The 20,765-nt window shown below is 45.4% G+C and overlaps 1 protein-coding gene across 5 annotated transcripts in view; it reads right to left on the bottom strand.

The window, feature by feature from the left end:
* The window catches only part of CACNA1H (calcium voltage-gated channel subunit alpha1 H), a 178,812-nt gene that overhangs the window by 142,921 nt on the left and 15,126 nt on the right, over positions 1 to 20,765 (bottom strand). For 4 of the 5 annotated variants that reach the window (XM_078854517.1, XM_078854519.1, XM_078854518.1 and 1 more), the window contains exon 1: positions 14,797 to 15,079. The exons of the other annotated variant lie outside the window; for it this stretch is intronic. In XM_078854517.1, coding sequence (XP_078710643.1) covers positions 14,797 to 15,021 — 225 coding nt within the window. In that variant the 5' untranslated portion in view covers positions 15,022 to 15,079. Of the gene's footprint in view, positions 1 to 14,796; positions 15,080 to 20,765 lie in introns of those variants that run through there. 5 annotated transcript variants of the gene reach the window in all.

The raw sequence follows: 20,765 nt of genomic DNA, 5'->3' as shown, positions 1-20,765 counted from the left end.
GATAAAATGAACTAAACAGGTTGATTCTTTGGAACAAACTGAGCTGTCCATAGTGAAATTCCAGAGTACGCTGGTGTAAATCCAAATCCAGTAACTATTAACTTTCATGGGATTGCTCTGGATTGATGGTGCTCATTGGAGAACAGAATTTGATCCCTTATTTACGTCCCCAGACCAAAAACAGTTGGAGATTAGGTCAAGAATACTCTATATTGCCCATAAAAATCTGATTTCTTTTCAGCACTGTACTGCCTATGACCCCTCCTTCGGGCACCCTGAATGTACTATCACCTACTCTATTAAATGGAAATTACTCCCCTCCTGCTTCCAGTCTCCTCTGTGATTAATCCAGTTGACTCTAGCCCCATTTGTTCCTCCAAGCCCCTTTTAAATATCTTCCAAGGGCCCAAAGCACCTTTCCCAGTGCTTTGCAATCGTGTCAATCCGTGCTCAATAATTAAATTCGGTTCAAGTCGGAATCGTTCACAGACAGACGTATTAAACAGCCCCTCCAAAACGTACCAGTTCAAAGCCTCCCATAGATGCAACATGCAATTATTTATCAACAGAGATAAGGCAGCAAGAAACACGTTTCCTAATTCTGCTCTGATGAAAAAGATTTGTGCGAGATACGCAGCAAACCAAAAACGGCAGCTGGAGGGAAATAGCTGAAAGATTCAATTAAGATGATTGGCAAGCTAGTCTCGCAGGCCGCTGCCAATTGCAATAACATGCTAGAGAAGGAGAGGGAAAGAAAAGTTCCCCTTAGCATCAGGAAGGGATTTGGTTTATGAAGACTGACCTTCCTGGGCAGAAAATGGAGCTGTCATCCTAGGCAGATGAAGGTCCTATAGGACAGACACTGGATTATCCATCCAACCTCCCTGCCCGCTTTTACCACTCCCTTAACACTCATATGTATGTTGTCATCTTGGTGAGGGGTGGATTAAACCACCCAAATCCCAACAGAAGTGGTTGCTAAAACCCTGCATCTTGTCCCAGCAATTTACATGCCAGGGCCTGAATCTCTGCTCACATCAGTGCAAGGACTTGGTCCAAAGCTTGCTGGAACTAATGGAAAGACACGCTTTGACTTCATTTACCTTTGCCTCAGGCCCTAAATCAGAAGTTACTTGATGGCATTATCCTGGTGCACAATGGGCGAGAGAGGAGAATCACAACAACAAAGTCTCTCTGGGCCTGATTCCACGGTGCTTGAGTCTGCACCAGCGGGGTATACATTTTAGTCCACACTAGCGTGTCACACAATAACTGGCCCATGTGGATCCTGCTGGTGTGCACTAAAAGCTCCCTAGTGTGCACTAATGTAGCCCAGTTGCAAACAGCCCTATGTTACCATGCACTAGGGAAACTTTTAGTGGGTGCCACCAGGGTTCATATGGCCACTTAGCGCACGATATGCTAGCGTGCGTTAAAACGCGTACCCTTCTGGCGCAGAGTAACGCACTGCGTACACAAGCCCCTTAGGGCTCGTCTACACTAAAAATGTTCTGCTGGCACAGCCATACTGGTATAAACTATTCCGGCAAAGCCTCTCGTGGAGAGCCAGGTTATACCGACAGAAAGGAGGAGTTGGTGGTGCAGTTAAATCACCTCCTTGAACAACATAAGCTATACTGGCAAAAGGATTCTGTGTGTCTACACTAGGGTTTTTGCTAGGGGTTATGAGTTTTTCACACCCCTTGCTGACATAGCTAGGCCAGAAAAACTTTGTAGTGAAGACAAAACCTCAGTTATCCTGGGACTGCTTCTCCTGCTATGTTTACACTGTCGTAATGCCATTGATTTATAGCAGTGTAAGTGGGAGCAGAATCAGGCCTTCTGTTCAAGTCAATCAGAATCAGCCTAAGACTTTAGACCTAAAGTCACAAGGGAGCTGTAGATTAAAGCCAGTAGCTACTAACTCAGGCATCCTCGCTGTTCAATGGGAGACAGTTTACCTAGTTTTTTTCGGTCAGTCCCCAGATCACTTTAACTCTCTTTCTGGAATTATTTCTTACTGCGCGTCTACAAGTTTTCACCATAAAAGCATGGTCTCCAAGCTCTGCCAAAGTGTATGCAGAGACTTGGACACAGTCCAGCTCGAGGTCAAGTTTTTCTTCTCTTTAGTGTCACTTTTTGAAAGAGGGAAAAAACCCAAACCCCACACACTCCTTTAATTAGGAAAGTCAGTGTTACTTTTGAAACACTTAAGTCTTCTCGGTATATTATAAAGCACTAATGGTGAGTGCCAGATGGACTGCTGCAGATAGAAATGAACCTTGAAGTCCTGCTAATCAATGGAGAAGTTTGCAAAAACTACCTTGTGAAGGGAAGCCAACAAGCTAAGTACTAAATGCACGGCCTGCTAAATTCTGGCCTCATCCCTGGCACTAGATCTTAAACACTGGGAACCTCTGCTTTTGTAATCACTTGAACTAGCTTTACATGTAGAGCTGTTCTGACTATGTTTGGCAGGAAAATGTTGCCTAATAGTTAGATCAAGCTCTGACACCTTAGTCAAGACCCTTGCTTGTTCATTTCAAAAGTTTAGGACCTGATTCAGCAAAGCATTTAAGCATATGCTTGCCTTACTGAATCAGGGTCTAACACAGGATTGAATCCTAAACATTTGCAAAATGTTTTGAGATCCTTGCATGCCAGGATCATCTTAATTGATATATCAGTCAACATTTACATCTATATTCAAATATACACATTTCCACTCAGCCTTTCTAGCTGCTCAAGCTGGGTTCTTTTTGTGCAAGATGGAGACTATCTGCATCAGAATCCATTACGGTGATTAGACGGAGAGTCTGTGATCTGCTCTGTTTTTTACACTGCTTATCTCTCAATTTTGCTGGCCCCACTAGAAGGATTTTATGAACCTTGTCAAGATGAGTTTCGATGATATCATAAACTGTTGGAGCTAATTAATTACTGCGATGCTCTCAGTAAATTTACAAGGCCTTTAACATGCATTTTTGAAGGCCCTTTTTCTATGTATTTTGCCCTTTCATGGGCATATTGATTTGGCTAACAAGCTCTGAACAGTGAATAATGGAGTATTACTTTTCTGATGCAGCGTGCTTGGCAGCTAATCAAATCACGAACTATATTTTTCAAGTCCATTTCATAATTTTAATTATTTCCTCATGACACACGCTGTTAAGTAATCTCTACGGGCAGAAAAACAGCTTTTATTACTTTCTGAGTAATATCCTTTGAATAGGTATTCCTGCACTTTGAGGCTTGCCTTACTTTGCAAAGCATATTTAACCTTCTCGTTAAACTTGGGAGTCTTGCAGAGCGTCAATTTACTCTGAAAAGTGATTGCAAAAAAATCAGCATTGTGGAGCCTCATGTTCATTTTCTTTCAGTGACTCTGGATGAAATTCGCTCCATTTACAAATAAAAGGATGCTATCATTCTTTCCCCACCAATATCCAGCATTGCAAAGTCACACAGGCATCTGAAAGTTAAGCTGGGTTCTCTTTTTTCCCTCCTACAGCCAATGGAATCGTTCCCCAAATAGACGCGTATTATATAATTGGACAGCTCAATAATACTCTTACCAGATCTCTAACACATTTAGTTGGGTCTAGGATTGGCGACAATATAGAAGATTGCACAAAATAGAAAGAACCCAGCTTGATTCTCAGATCCAATGCTGAGTTTTCAATGAGACACAGTCCCCTTGTGGCAAAAAAAACCCCCTAAACTAAAACAAAAAACACAAACTGTCCCAGGAGTGGCCTCTTAGCAGCCTCTGTTCTAGCACAGGGTCCCAGGAATTCTTATCACTGGGACTGTCAGGAAGGACAGTAAAATGGTGCAGTGTTGTCACAAAAGAAATGTTAAAATCTTATTAGATACCCAGAAATGCTCAGAAGTGATTAAAAAGTAACTTTTTCCCGCCCCATGCGAAACACAGATCGCTTCTATGCTAAGTTTCAAACATCAGCCATTTTCCCCCATAGCCCTGTTCAAAGAAAGGCTCCCTTTTAGGGCTGGATGATATGTTTCAACGACACCTTTTTTCCAGTGAAAAATGCAAATTTGGTGACACCAAAATATTAAGCAAATTTAGGGGGAGAAAACCCCAAACTTTCGGAAAATTTGAAGCGTTTCATTTTGATTTTTTTCAAAACAAATGCTTCTATTTTTTGATTCAAAATGGCCTTTCATTTCACTTTAAAAAATAAGAAATGTTTAAAAATGCTCAAAACCAAAACAATGTTTTGTTTGACCTCAAACTTTTATTTTTTTAAACACAAAATTTCTAAAAAACCCTCATTTTTGGCTTTGACATGAAACAACGGATTTTTCAGAATGATCATTTAACCAAAAATCTCTCCTTTGCCCAGCTGCTTTCCTGATCATCAACCTAATTCTGTGCCCAGTAACCATGCAATCCTCCTGAGCTCAGTGAGAATGCAAGCTTACACCAGAGGGCAGAATTTGGACCTAAATATTCAAAAGTTCCTGAAAGCTTATGAGCACCTCCCCCCACCTTCTCTTTCTTGATTCTACTCCAATGAGTGGCTCCCCACAGAAAAGGAGTTTCTAATTTCAAAGTGAACTCAGTTTAAAAGCAAAACTGGGAACTACTTCTCTGGAGAAAAAGAAAAATATTAACAGGCTGTCTTAGGGCCTGATTCATAGCCCATTGCAGTCAATGGAAAGACTCCCATTGACTTCAATGGGTACATTTGATCAAGCTTCCCTCTCACTCTTGGTCCCAGTGAGGATCAAAGTCTGCTATGTAGTGCCAGCTAACAGAGTCAGTCCTTAAGTTGAAGCTGTAGAGGCTTGTGCTTCTACTGTTGAAAGCCTTGAGTTTGATACCTGCTGATGGCCTTAGTGTTTGATGTATACAGACATGGCTCCAGCAAACATGGTTCATACACTGCAGGCTTTCTCTGATAAACAAGTGGTTACCAGGTCAATGTACCATGGTCTGAGTTAAGGACACATAAGTTAAGGACACACTCCTCCCCCCCCCCGCAGTGAAGACAACCAACACCACTCCCTCCTTTCCAGGTGGTTTCTACCACTAAGGGCAGGATTTTAGCCTGTACATTTTGATTTCAAAATAGCAGACCCTATCCCTTTAAAATAAATGCCCATGACTCTCCCTTTGCCGTTGAACCTGACAGCAGCCATGGGCAGCAAGTCTGAGGACCTATTGACTTTGGTGGCAAGGAGCAGAAAATGATGCCTTTGAATGAAATTATCTAACCCCAACAGCAACTTCTGTAATGATGAGGATGTTATCTGACTGCCTATCCATTCTACACTAAATAATGCAAAATCCTTATCTCCCAAGTATCACCAATTTTAGATGAATGCCGGCTATAACAACAAATCATATCTCAGTATATATTAATGAGGTTTGATTTACCAGGATAATTATCCTTAGTCTTCATTGTTTTTGTAAAGTACTTTATGCACAGGGAATGTATTTAACTGAGAACCATAAACTAGTCTGAAAAGGTATCAAAGCTGAAAGGCAAAGCATTCACAGAGCAATTCCCTTACCAAGAAAAATGGAATCCAAGCCAATACGGAACCCACAGAAGATCCTCACTTTGACTACAGCTACACAGCAAAAACTGTGTATGCCACATGGGCTAGAATACTCCCCAAACTCTGAATTAACTCCTCCCCCACAATGCATAACAAGTGGGATGCCTGCAAAATTACTCTGATTACTGGTAGAGTCTAGTGCAGCCTTTATTACTTCCAAGGAAGGCAGTGCTCAAAACTCTGCACACCATGTCCTCAACTGGAGCTCATCTAGGCTGAAAATCATTAACACGGACTAGCATAAGGGACTTTTGGATCTTCTTGAGAATGGCTCTGGAAGCGTTTCATCAGAGTTGCTGCAGGTTTTGCTTTGAACGGGATGGGATGATATTGGAAGTTTTTAAGAAGTTAGAGAAACAGCTGTCAGGGATATCCTAGGTATACTTAATCCTGCCTCAGCATCGGGGGAGCGGGGTGATGAACGAGATGACCTCTTGAGGTCCTTTCCAGCCTTCCATTTCTATGAGTCTATGTTGCTTCCACTCCAGCGTAACTGGAAGGATCCCCAAGGAAGAGAATGTTTCTCAGGAACTTTTGAAGTCAGCGTGTGTACCACCCAAGTTGGTTTCCCTTTGAGGTGGGCAGCAGGGGCCACTCAAATAAACCTGGGACACTACATTAGAGCTGGGTGAAAGTTTTCGGTCAAACAGTTTTGGCAAAAAATGCAGAAATCAAAACTGCAAATTTAAGTTGGTTTCACGAAATCATTTGTTTACCCTCCCCACCCCCTCAAAAAAAAAAACAAAAAAAAACCCCCTGAACATTTTGCTTCAACATTTTTGAAACGAAACGTTTTGATTTTTTGGTTTGAAACGACTTTCCTTTAATGATTTCAAACTTTCCTTTAATGTTATTTTAAAAATTCAGAATCATTTAAAATTGGTTGAAATGAGAACAATTCAATTTTGTGGAAATGAACCATTTTGTTCACCCCAAACAGATTTTTTCCCAACTTTTTGATTTACTGAAAAATGTGAAAAGTTTTGATTTTGTTCTGACCCAACAATTTTTTTTGACTTTTCAATGTTGCCAACAGACTGAAAATCCATTATTCGCCAGGCTGTACACTGCGCAAAAACTTTTGCAACGATAGAGCAAGTGAACCCTCCTGCCCCCCAGCTTCAGCAAGTGTCTGAAGTCTGAACCCAGATCTGACTTAGAATTTTCTTGGCTGACCCATTTAACACACTGCCCCAAATATCCTGGATCCAAACCCAGACAGATCCAGAGGTGTTTGCATTCCAGAGCTGCACTCTGTCTCTTGGGCTTCCCATCAGAATTTATAGGAAGTGATATAAAGCATTAATAATTCTTTACATTTTAGTAACTCACAAAATGTCCCAGCTGCTTTCCGGACAAGCCAGAGGACACAGCTAACTTCTCCACTTGCAAACAGAGAGGGAATTTCAGAAGGTAGAATTCCACATATAACTTTCTGGCTCTGGAAAGAAGCTTTGGCTGTCTTTTGCTGTCACGCTTGCTTGGGCACTATGCCAGCATGCTGGGACTGTACCTGAAGCAGCTAATTGCTCAGTGAGAAATGCAGGAGAAGGCACCAGCAGCTATGTAGCAGAGGAACACATCCTCATCAGCCCTCTGAAAAGGAGCAAAAGCCTCCCACTATATGGGGCCTGACGCTGCTCTCACTCCACTCAGTGCCAAAACTCTCATTTGCTTCAAGCGAAACAGGATTGGGCAGTGTAAATGGCCTTATTTAACTCCTGCAGTTAACTCCCCTCTGTTCTGACAGGGGTTTATTAGGGTGCACTAAGGGAAGGTGGCCCCTTACACAATGGACTCAGGGAATGTTGCCTTAGTTAGTCAGAGCAGGGAGTTGGGAGGCAGGACTTTCGGGTTCTATTCCTTGCTTTTTCACTGACTCGCTGCAGGTCTTGGGCTGGTTTATGAGCTGGTTTTTTAAAGGCGCGATGCTCTCGCAGCTTTCTGTGAATCCTATGGGAGCAGCAGGCGCTTTGAGACTCACATCATTCAACCGTGTTGTGCCTCAGTTTCCCCATGGGGATAATGATATCTGCCTTAAAGGGGCATTTGGTGACCCAGTTCACATTTGCAGGGTGCTCTGAGCTCTTCAGATGAAAGGCACAACAGGAGGACTAAATAGTTGGAGTACATTCTTCCTTAGCACAAATGCCTTTTCCATTGAAAATCTACTTCCTCCTGCCTGTGTATTTCATTCAGAGAAATCTCCTCCACACAGGAATGAATGAGGGGCAGTTGGCATCACATTCCCCCCTCCAAATCTGCTCCCTCTTATAACATGTTTTCCTGAGCAGGGCGATATTTATTGGGTGCGTTTATCACGTTCACCTTCCTTGCTGTAACCTACTGCTGCCTGCAGCAGGACCAGTGGCGGCCAGAAGCTCTCCACTGCCTAGGCGGGTGATCAAGATAACACAGACATCTCTCGTGGTCGCTGACAGCTCCTTCAATACCACTCAGTATTTTAGGTATTTTTCTCTGAGAAGGTGATTCTGCGTTTCCTTTCTTGGGCATTCTTGTCATGCTGCTCACTTGCCAAGCCTCTCTTGCACACTATCGGGTTTTTTTCAGTGACAGCAGAAGTGTACATAACAGCCTCCACAGAGAATTCCCTCACTGGAGCCTTCTGACGAAGGACCAGATGTGTGCTGCTTATCCGACTTGATTAACTCTTCTTCTTGGAGAAACGGTGCATGAAAAGCGATATGCCCTTGTGTTTGAGATGGGTCTGAAACCAAAACGCTCCCGAAGTTTAAGATATGCACCCCAATCTCACAGCCTGACTAACTTCGATACGGCCTTCCAACTGTAAAAGCCCCTAAATGGTATGTAAACGTCTCCCAGGACTGAAATGCAGCCACCTCTGGGGTGGAACACATCACGTAAGAGGGGCACAGAGAAAGTCACAAACAACAGCGAGAGAGTGGCCTCCCAGTGCCCTTCCTTAACTGCTTAGACAGAACACTCCCTTCCTGTGTTGAACTAAATCCCTACAATGATACTTGAAAAATTTACCTTTTCAAGTTTCATCAGAGATTCAAGGAAATATTGAAACAGATTGTCCCCTACATTTCTTCATCAGTTCCTACTCAGAACTGATGTCACGGTCACCCCAACAACTGCCTGTAAAATGTTGCCCAGAGTATACCTTCTGTCAGAAGGATCCATTGTGGGCCCTGCCCTTCGTAGCTTGAGATGGAAAATGAAATGATACAAATAAAGCAGCCTGAATCATCTCTCCTCTCCCTGCACAATATCTCATAGCAACACTCCGGCTCCCTTGACATAGCCGGCTTTTATTTAGCTTAGGCCCTGCAGCAGCGTAATTTCTGGTGTAGATGGTGGCAGTGTTTTGATGTCCTGCAAAACAGGATCTGTAATTCAGATTACATTAGACTTTGCTGAGGTGGGTAATTCATCATTTGTAGTACGACAATACCCATAATTACAACTCTTACTGTTGCTACTGAAATTCATGTGCAATAAAGGGATCTTAATATCATGCCAAACCTCACAGTTAATTTAGGTTCCATCTCCTTTCATTTATTCGGTAGTAAGATAATTAGATCACATAATGCGCCATTGAACGTGCCTTCGTAACAAATACATACATGAATTAGCTTATTACACAACAAATGAAGAGAATCAAAACATGAATAATTTGTAGGATTACATAAGGAATTATTATCCTCGCATACACATGGATGCAGCCATAGTCCTTATGTCTTTCGTGAATTTATTATCAGCACGGTCTTGAGTCTCCTTGCTGAAGTTCCTTGGGCCCAGATTTTTAACGGCGTTTAGGCTTGCTCCCCTCCACATTGCAAAGTCTGACCTGACCGATTTAGGAGCTTAAGGATCATTTTCTAAAATTGCTTTAGGCACTGGGACCTAGATCCTCAAAGGGATTCAGCAGCCTAACCTCCACTGCAGTGAGGTGCCTCAACACCTTTTGGTAACTAGGCATTGGGAGCCTACATCCCACTGACTTTCCATGGTATGTCTACCCTGCACGCTCCTGATGGGTGCATGCAGACAACGTACACTGCACGCCCCCCTAGCATGGGTATGAATAATGTGCCAGCGATGCCCTTCTGCCATGTACATTGGCCAAACCGGACAGCCTCTAAGCAAAAGAATAAATGGACACAAATCTGACATCAGGAATCATAACATTCAAAAACCGGTAGGAGAACACTTCAACCTCTCAATAACAGACGTAAAAGTGGCAATTCTTCAACAACAAAAACTTCCAAAACAGACTCCAACGTGAAGCTGCAGAACTGGAATTAATTTGCAAACTGGATACCATCAGATTAGGCCTGAACAGAGTCTGGGAGTGTTTGGGTCATTACAAAACCTCAACTTAATTTCCCCAATACTAATATCTCCCTACTGTTACTCACACCTTCTTGTCAACTGTCTGTAATGGGCCACCCTCTTACCACTTCAAAAGTTATTTTTCCTCCCTTGGTATCCTGCTGTTAATTGATTTATCTTGTTAGACTGACCTCACACTTGGTAAGGCAACCCACATCCTTTCATGTATTTATACCTGCTCCTGTATTTCCACTCCATGCATCTGATGAAGTAGGTTCTAGCCCACGAAAGCTTATGCCCAAATAAATTTGTTCGTTTCTAAGGTGCCGCAAGGACTCCTCGTTATTAGTGCAGACAGTGAGGCTCTGACTAGGTGAGTAAAGACACACCTGAACCCTGTGGGTACATACCCTATGTGGTACTCTACATCCCCAAGCAGCGTCTCCCACGTTTACACTGCATTTTTAGCAGTGTAGTGTCCTGCTGCCTCCCTGCTGCTGGAGGCTTTCCCTGCCACAGGGAAAGGCTCCAGCAGGAAGGAAGCAGCGGGGAAAGGTTCCCGCAGCGCCTTTCCCGCTGCCTCCCCCCGCCAGAGCATTTCACTGGCACATGTAGCTACAGCATGGATGCAGCTGGCTTTTCACTGCCGCACGTAGCTGCACGTACCCTACACGCCGCTGCCAGTGGTAGACAGGCAGTAGACGTCACCGGGAGACTTGGGGCACACCAACGCTTTGAGGTGTGTGGGTGGGGGGGGTGATTCCCAGCTCCAGGAGACAAACCGGCAGTTAGCTCACCTGGAGTTAGCGCAGTGAAAACAGAGAGTCGCCACAGCAGCGCAAACAGCAGGAGGGGTCAGCGGCACCGAGTTTGTACCGAGGGTCCCAGGCAGATACGTACTTGGAGTGGTTAGCCCCGCCCCCTGCGGCTACCTTCTCCTATACTAAGTGCCTAAGTCATTTTTGGAAATGAGCCTAAGTCAGCTTGGCAGGGCACTCGGAGTGGAGCACCACCAACATACTGTTAAAAACGCAGACCTTACTTACTGATCCGCCTGGGATGTTGACCTTGCTTTCATATTGTTACATAGGCTTTCCAAAACCTTCAAAGCCTGCATAGCGATCTCTTGGCTACCCTATGCAACGCTGGTACCTCTAGCACAGAGCAGAGCAGCTTTCGTACACCGCTATACTACAAAGCAGCGTAGGGTGAAGGATGAAGAATACAGGATCCAACTGAGTCTTCAGACTGGCATGATCCCAATTGGAATTGGGCCAGACCTCAGGGTCACCTCTCCACTCTCACTGTTGCAAAAAGCATAGTTATTGGCCAGAAGTGAGCAGGACCTTGGATCTGTCTCATCCAAAAGATAACACATCCGGCGGCAGTACGCCTGTTACACAGTATACTGGGTCAAAGATAGCGAAGTGCATGGCCTTCTAAAACCGTCAACCCTACCTCCTGCAGCCCTCAGGACCTTCCTTGGAGGTCTAACCTGGGCCATCCTGATTAGCTGATGAAATCTAATGAGAATTTAATGGTCTCTGCTTTCCAGCAATTGTTTTGATTGAGCACCTAACAACTCAGATAATACTTAATATTATCCATATTCTCATAGCCCTGTTAAGCAGTCACCTCAATGCCCAAGTTCATCTTTGCCCATGAAGTAACTTTGTTTTCTATTTCTAAAAGCTCAAAATTAAGGCACTAAATGGAAAAATATATAAGAAGAGAGTTGGCTGGGGATAGTATTCTGATGGCCAAAGCAGCAATCCTGAAACCAAACACAAACCTCCCGGTATCTGAAAGCAGGATGTCACAATGATCTACGCACCCAATATCAGCCTTCTGTCTTCCCAGAGGAATCAATTCAAGTCGTGGGAGTATTGTGCTCTAAGGATACGTTTTCTTCCTGGGGTGAATTCTACACATTTCATCTGGGCTAGAGTTTGCCCCAGAGACAAAGTGAAATGAATAACTTGTTTCCCAGGAGCCTAGAAAGCAGCATTGCCTCCTGAACACACATTTGACCATTTTTAACTGCCCAGGCATGGGACTTCTGCAGTGAATCGGCCTTTACCCTTTTTCTGTAACGATACCACCCGCCCAGAGACCGGAGGCCCTAAGAGATCACTTGTGCCATATCAATCAGGCTCTGATAACATGCTTAGCCACCTGTTGGAAAAGGAGGATGCCAAATGGGACAGCGCACTGATGGACACATTCTTATTTTTAATTTCCCCTTTCTTCCATGCACCACGCAGCACCAATCAGGAATATGAGAAGTCACGGAGGCTGCTCCTATTTTGACACATTAATGCCAGGCGGGTACCAATGCATTTTTAATAGTGGATGCCTGGGACTCATCTAAACCTGTCTGGATGCATTTTAGAACAATAGATAGCAGCAGTAACATAACTCAGGATATGCCACTGGGACAGCACTTGAAAGCAAACAAAATATGCACATCGGGCTATCTTCCTTGGGAGCTGGGCTTCTTAGAACGCGGAGGGAATAGAAGAAAATTTAGAAAAGAAAATCACACCAATTACAAATGCCAACAGGTAATTATTAGTAATTAACATAATTAAAAGGAAGAAAAAACTAGCGGCAGAAGCTGAAGAGCACTGATGATGGGAACTAACGACCATACCATTGGGGCATTCCTGCATATCGGAAAGTGAAAGAACCAGATCATGTGAGAAAAGAAAGCACAAACTTTGCAACAAAGTTCACCTATTAATGAGTATCTGGGTCAATCCTTCACCCCGCCAGCCTTACCTTTTCCCTGCTCTTCCTTCTCTCTCTTTGCTTCTCCCTCTCTTCTTACTACTCTCCAATTTAACCTTCGCTTATGTAATTCACCAAACTACAAAGCAGCGGCTAAAAACAATTGCATGTCACACCTGTCTTCATTGCAGGTCTTACTGCAACAAACTCACCCCTTCAGCAACACATATGTATTATTTACCACATTGCACAGCCATGTAAGATATATGCCAAAATGCTACTCACAGTGAAGGGGAACAAAACATGGCAGTAAAAGTCTCAAAAGGGGAAGAGCAGAAGCTGTGAAGACGTCACTGCTACAACTCTGGCTTAGGGCTCTGGAGACTTTCAAAGGACAGACAGCACAGAAACTGCTTTCTAGGTAAGTTTTTGCTAGGAAAAAGGGCGTGTTAGCTTATGCTCGCCAATGTGCGGTAACTAACACTAGGACAAATCCCCGTGAAGAGAAGACCTGCTAGCTTTGTTGTGGGTTAGCAGGTCAAGTCAAAAACTATGGGGGAGTTTGGGGTTCATCTTGACCTGCTAACATGTGAAAACTACAAACTAGGATTTTACCTTGTGTTAGTTACCACGTTAGCTAACACAAGATAAGCACACACCATTTTTCCTAGGGAAGACAAGGCCTCTATGATAAGCTGATCAGACGATTCCTGCCTGGTAATCTACTTAGACGTCACTGCTGTTGGGATCGGAAGTGACTTCTCCTTTTAGCTGATCTACACACAAAGCTGCACCAGTTTAACTAAAGGTTCAGTTCAGTTAAAGCGGTGTAACTTTGTGCATGTGTAATGCACTCAAAAGTGTGTGTTTAAAATCTGCTTGTGTGTTGATGCACAGAGAAGAAGAGTTGCTACAGACCCTCAAATTGTAGCAAGCTCATGTTTTTAGCTCTGGAGGTCCCTGGTACAATCCTGGCCAGGCCAGCCAGAAGGCACATGTCACAGATGGAGTTGCATACTTTGGTTTAAACCAGACTTGCCTCAGTTCAGCTTGCACATGTAAGCCAAGTTTACACTGATGCACTCTGTCCACACACAAAGTTGCACCACTTTAGTTACAGCAGTGCAACTTGTGTGTAGAAAAACCATGTTCCTTCCATACCTCTTATATAGGGAACAGCTTCAGCCAGACTCTTCTTACCTTATTCCCTAGGTGGGCTGGTCTTCACAGAAACTCACACCAAAGAACTAACCTATTTCTTGTTTCAGAATAAATGTATATTATAGTTTGACATTCCTAAATCAAAACAGAACACTCATTTTGGAAAAAACAATGCCATTCACGGATGCGCACCGAAATAACACAAGGTGGGAATTAAAAGTTAAAGTTGGTGTGTAGACAATCCCTAAGCCACAACGGCCTCCTGACCATAAACTTTACTATCTATTGCTCTTGACCTCAGGGAACAGTGCACCAAGGACTTGATTATCTGTTACATTACACCTTGGGTAGCCATTTAAACATCTCTGGTAAATATAACACTCCCATTCTGACCTGATTGCACTTTGCACTGGTGTAAACGACTGCACAAGGAGTTTTTCTAGCTTTTAAGGCTAGAGAAGACCATTTAGATCATCCCATCTGACCACCTGTATAACACAGGCCAGAGAGTTTAACCCAGTAATACTTAAATCAAGCCCATATCTTGTGGTTGAGCTCGAGCATATTTTTTTTTAGAAAGATGTTCAATCTTGATTTAAAGGCTTGAAGTGATGGAGAATCCACCAAATCCCCTTGGTAAGTTGTTCCAATGGTTAACGGCCTTAACTATTACAGATGTGTCTTATTTCTAGCCTGAATTTATTGAGTTTCAGTTTGCAGCCACTCAACCTTGTTATGCCTCTGTCTGCTAGAGGAAAAACCCTTCTACTATCAGAAATCTTCACTCTCTTTTCTAAAATGTGTTGAAAAATGTCATTGTTTGCCTCTCTCCAAACAGCACGGAGTTTATTCTTTGGTTCATTTACCTGACACGTCCCATCTATTTACCAGTTTCATTCTATTGCAGGCAGATTCCTTTTTCAACTAACATCTGTCAAAACCCCTTCAAGCAACATGGGAAAAAACAAGACAAAGCAAGCACTTGCAAAATCCTACCTGAAAAATAGCTATCCAGGCATAGCCAATGTTATCAAAATTAATAGCTCCATTGTGCGGGTTTACATCCCCTGCCTTGCATACGTTGTAATATTGGTTCCAGTTTATGCAAGCGCTCCTGTTGCTGAAATCTGGGTTATACAAATTTTGGTTGTAGGAGTCCATGCTCAAGGTGCACTCCACCCTGTACTCCTTCCTGTTTGGGATATTGGAGCATTTCTGCATGCCGTTATCCCGATGGGATGAGCAGATGAATGGATTCTCCTCTCCTTCCGGCTGGTAATACAGCTGCCGTAAAGTAAAGTTATATGTCCTAACGGGAAAAAAGCAGATGAGAGAGAGAGTCAGTGTCTTATACCATCATTTGTTTCATCAGAAGGAGATGCTGTGGCCTGGGAGATGCTGATTTTGACACGGGATTTAGAATTGCTTTTCTCCTCAGACTCCCGAAGTGGGTTAAAACAAGGTATGGATGGATCACAGGGAAAGAGTGGCAGAACCTCACCTAAAAAAAAAAATCTGAGTGGACAGGAGTTAAGAGTGTTATTCTAAATCAGCGGTCTTGGGACTGTAGCGAATACAGTGAGGAAAGGGAGTGTAAGCCTAGGGCTAGTAGGACTCTAGTTAGTAGACCCTGTTAACCTAGGGCTTGAGTGTCTACACATATTTGTAAGCCCAGGTTAGGAATTGTTGAATCCTGGGTCCCAACCTGTGTCTACACTGCATTCTGCGGGCCCGAGTCCAACCACTCATATTCCAGACTTCCTAGCGCCCTCCCAAAATGTGGCCGCTCTAGCCCTTTGTCCACCGTGCAATATGGCTAAACTTGACTGTTCACCAAATTGACTTTCCAGAGAACAAAGAAAGTCGGCCCATAGGATTGTGGGATACTTTTGGCAGACTCCCAGAGTGCCAGTTCAATGGGGTTGCATCAACATTGCAAAGCAATACGGCTTGAACCCAGGGTCCTGGCTTGATTCAGGCTTGGATCCTCCCCATGGGATCCTGGGACCAAGCCCTGGTTTAACACGATTTGTGTGTAGATGAAAGCAGGGTTTGGCTTGAGCCTAAGTTTGAACCCTGGGCTTACACTGCAGTGTGGACGTACTCTCTAACTCCAGACGATGCAAAAAAGTGTCTAGGGCTGAGTCATTTCTTGGAATAGCAGAAACCGACTGACAGACCAGGACAACAACACCATAATGATGGAGGAAAGAATGAACCCCCCTCCCCCAAACCCACAAAATGCTTACAAGCATTTCCAAATTCTCAAATGTGTATAGGCTCATTCCTGCTCCTACTGAAATCAGTGGGACCCTTGCCACAGACATCATCAGGAGTAGCATCAGGGGGACAAGATGACAAACAGCATTCCTGAGACGGAGGGCTAATTGATCCCGGAATCATCTCTCTGGGGAAAGGCTCAAATTCTTATTGCCTGCAGCGTTTAAAGGCAGAATGGCCAAAGCACTGGAGAACGTACTCCAGAAGTGTGGGTGAACTAGAAGACCTAGTAAGTCTTCTCCATCCCTAGTTTTTTATGACTGGATTTTTTTAGATACCCATAGTGCATCGGACTTTGCACACTGACAGTCTGCCTTTTAATATTGGATCACAGTAGGAGTCCACTGGCAAATATAGATGACTAACAGATGGAGAACTCTAAGGGTCTGCTCTGAAGACCTGAGGAGTGGGCAGGGCCTCAAGTCTTGCTTACAATAGGAAACTGAAAAGCCTGAGATTTCTATCTCAGCCACTCCGTGCCCAACCGCCCACAGACACAGAGTTTTTCTTTGGAATTAGAGACACTGGTCATCAATTACATCCAGATTTCTTAACTCCTCCTTTCTATGAACCCAGACAATAACCAGGTCTCCACAATGGTCTTCTTTGGAGCTGTCTTCCTGTTCATTCTCTGTTCTATTCACTGGCTGCCCTGATGGATGCTCAGATTTTAGTGACTGTCCCAATGGACTGCAAAATCTCCCCAAAAGTCTGAATTTAATGCTCAAAGTTTGAGGTTAGGAAACAGTTATGCCCTCCTGGCCTAGTGCCTTTCATCCAGCCCTCATCTTTCAAACGCTTTCGTGCTTATTAAAGTGCAGAAGTCAGTAATTAACTGAGAAAGATGTAGGATAACAGGGATTAAACAGTGTACAGCTCTCCCTCAGCAACGGCCTCTTACAGAGTGTCAGTTCTGGGATCCTGCAAAGAGATGTAGTTAAATCTGCTGATTCTCCCTCACTGCCAGACCAGGTGGGTCCTATTAGTTGCGGCAGCCAAGAAATGTAAAAAGACTTGGAATTTCCCTCTTGGGCAGAGGCAACTCAGAGCAGGGGCAGGGAGGTTCTGCAACCCTACAGACAACTAAGTTGGAGAGGAAGCTTATGTTCTGTGATCCATAAGAACACAGGAAAACACTGGGATCGAGGAAGAGCTTTGGCCACTAACCGGGCTAATGTGTGTATGTACTATGTTGAGTGTAGGCCTATTCAACGAGCCTAATACAACGCCCATTGAAGCTCGAGGGAGTTATATCATTCGCTTCCAGGGGAGCTGGATCAAGCCCTAAACCAGCGGCACTGTTCCTAGATCAGAACTTAAGTCACTTCCCTGCCCCAGCTGGGTTTGTTCCTGCCCCCTCCATACTCCACTCCACCTCCAGCATTGCAATAGCTGCCTCCACTTTTTATCCAAACTACCAACCAGCTACTGGGCTATCACACATTCCCTGCCCACCCCATGGTTCCATTCCTTGGAGTATCCTCAGGGCCAGAAGGTGCTCAGAGTCACCCTGATTATACTTATTCATTGGCAGAGAGAAAGAGTGTTGCCATGACCCAGGATCAGTGGCATTATGGTAACCAGCCAGGCTGGAGTCTGCAAACAGGGAGGGCAGTGGAATTATCACGCTAGCTGGCAAACATCAAAGGAGGATGAATGCTTGATGATCTGTTTATTTACCTTCTTAGAGACATGAAAAAGCTGCATGTAAATGGTGTGATGTCCTGACCCTGAAAAGCACTCCTACAAATGCCATAATCCCACCGTTTGGCCATTGTTTTAGCCAGTGGGTAGACGTGCCTTCAGCTCCTCACTCACCAGCAGTCTAGGGACCACAGACTCAGCCAGCCAGGGAACCGCCCCAGAGTCTGATGGAATTGAGTCCAAGCATAGAAGCTGGACGGGCCAAAACTCTGAATTCTAGTAGCTTGGAGAGTTGAATTCCAACTCCCACACCCGGGGCCAGGCTATGGGGCCGCAGCACAGCTCTCCTGACAGGACCACTCTGAGCTATGGGTAGGAATAGCAGCTGCAGGGGGGAGGCCTGCAGCTTGCTGCATCCATATCCATACAGAACCTGTGGTCCCTGCCCTGGGCTTGCCCCATCATTGCTCTCTGCACTGGCTTATGCAGGGCTGGCGTGGAGACCCTTCGCAGCACAGCAGGTGTGGAGGTGAGCCGCCACGGACAAGGCTGCTCACGCGGCGAAATGCCTGCCGGCGTTGTAACAACCCTCTCATCCCCCTCCCAAATTGGTGGGTCCCCACCTGGGAACCAGCGCAGCGTTCAGCAGGAGTGACCCCCACTTGCGCACCTCCTGTGAGGGAAGAGGCCGCAGGCCCCACAGAGAGAGGCGACGGCTTAGGTGCTCTCTCCTGTTCACTCAGAGGGCTTGTTGAGACTAGAACTAGCTTCCCTGAAGCACCGTCCTTTGCCTCAATTAAGCAGCAACCCGGTGTCCGTCTCCCACTTGGCAGGCCTGGACCTCGTCTCTGAACCAGACTCATTAGTCTACAGCTTGGGAGATAACGTTTTTAAAGAGCTGGAACCAGCGCCAGAGGTTCTCTCCACCTCAGGTCTCCAGCCGCGCCACCACCCTATCTCTGGCTGCAGGAGGGAACAGAACGTTCCCTAACGCTCGGCTGCTTGAACTCTTGCACACACAGGATCCCCCTTTCCCGCATCACCTCCTTTTGTTACAGAAGCCCTCGCACTTTTCCCTTTCAGGCTCAACAGTGAAATGTTCCCAGGTGCTATTCAGCAGGTCAGGCCTGGGCAAGAAGCAGGGGGATTGCCTTGCATACCACGGCAAGTTATCACCTGAAAAGCTTGCCCACGGCAGCTTGGCTTTAATGAAATATTTAATCCTTGCTGCTCTCTGATAATTGCTGGCCGTGGAAGGGATCCAGCTCTGCTGCCCACTTGTTGATGCTGCTTTCTTTTTAAAATAAGTTGAAACGCTGTGTTTGAATCAGTTGTTGAAATGGAAAGATTAACAATGCAGGCTGCAGTCAGGCGTAGCAAGGAGAGTGGCTGTAGCTTCCTGCTGTCCCCCACACACCTCAACCCAACAGGCAGCCCCCAGTCCTGGCCTCTTCCCACCCACAGAGCTTGATCGATGTCCCTAAACTCAGACCTGCAACCCCCCGGGCTCTGCTGATGCCCCTCAATCTCAGCCTGTAGCCATACGCCCTGGGTCCCCCCTCTCCCTCAGCTCTGCCAAAGCTCCTCATTCCCATCGCACAGCCCCCCTGCTAGGTCACCCCTGGGTCCCTCTGGAACAGAGACGGTCAAACATGGCAGATCAGGCGCTGGGCTCCTCCCACCTCCACAGCTGTGCTTTGAAGGGTCTAAGAAGACATACCCCTGGAGAAGGAGTGGGCTGTCCTCCCGTGAAGGCCCTGGAAGATGCCCGTTTGTCAACCTGACCATTGCAACTGTCTCTTGAGGTAACGACTGTTCTCCTGCAGCACAGCAGCTCTGAGGGGAGCAAGCAAGCAAGGAAGGAACCAAGAGGAACACCAAACAATGTGTCTCTCCCCATCCTTCCCTGTGGGGAAACCTCAGCTGGCTTTCCTTCGTTTCTTACGGACCACAGACCAACATGATTTCGCCAGGGCCACCTGCTTCCACCTCAGAAAGAAGGCCCTGAGAATTGTGGAGGAGCTCAATGGCGCTGACCTGTCAGAGGAAGTCGGAGGCCTATGAGACTGTCCAGACTGCTCTTCCAGGGCTTCCACTCCCCTCACCTGACCCACCCCCCACAGCACCATCTCCGATTCCTGGTCATTTTGCCCCATCCAGCTCTGGCACCAGGAAGCCACAGCAGAGATGCAATTCCTGGTCCTTCCCCATTCTCTGCCTACAAAAGTCTGCTTCTGTTCTTCACTGCATGCCTTCCTGAGGTGTGGCTCCAGTGGTCTCATAATTAAGTGTGTGAGGGGTTTGCCAAAGGCTAAGGGGTTTCGCAGGTGGGCAGGAGGCAAGATGTGGGTACATGCAGGTAAGAGAACCCAGTTACAGGTGCAACATAGGGCCCCACAATATCTAGGACTGGCCGTGTTCTTTGTCCCCAACAGCGTCACAAATGTGATTAGGTTGGCTCTACCGTAAGGCCTGCTAGTTAACTTCAGTTTTATTCCGCATTCTGCTGTTAATGGTTGCCACCCCACTGTGATGCCATGTCGGTGTGTCACAAGCCCAACATTGCCAGGTCAGGAAGTTGGGCCAGTCCATTAGTTCATCACATCTCCATGTCAACGTAGCCAAGTTATTTTGTTGCTGCACTATGGTGCAACGGCATCCCGTACTGCTGCCACAGCACAATACAAAGCCCCAACAATGCCACATGCTGACAGATCACCACCACTTTCCCTGCAGGTGCAGTTATTGCAGTCCCATAACATCACTCATTTGTTTCCTGCAGTATCAATTTTTAATAGGTATCAGCTAGCAACAGGTCCGAAACAAATCCCTGGCTCCAAACTTCATGGCATGGGTCCACCTCCAGAAGTGGCCTGCAGCAGAAATTAACTAATTAGCAAACTCTAGAGAGAAGCATGGCCAAGAGCAGCCATTCTGTGGTTCCTCTGGAGTCCTCTTTCTTGCTGAAAGTGTCAAGTTTGCCTCACTAAAAGCAACTCCCCTCTTGGTGCACAGAACAAACTTCAGACAAACCCAATTTC

Source organism: Lepidochelys kempii, chromosome 10, assembly GCF_965140285.1.
Source record: "Lepidochelys kempii isolate rLepKem1 chromosome 10, rLepKem1.hap1, whole genome shotgun sequence".
Taxonomy (NCBI): Eukaryota; Metazoa; Chordata; order Testudines; family Cheloniidae; genus Lepidochelys; species Lepidochelys kempii.
Note: the sequence above shows the minus strand (reverse complement) of the source record. Positions and strands in the feature narration are given on the sequence as shown.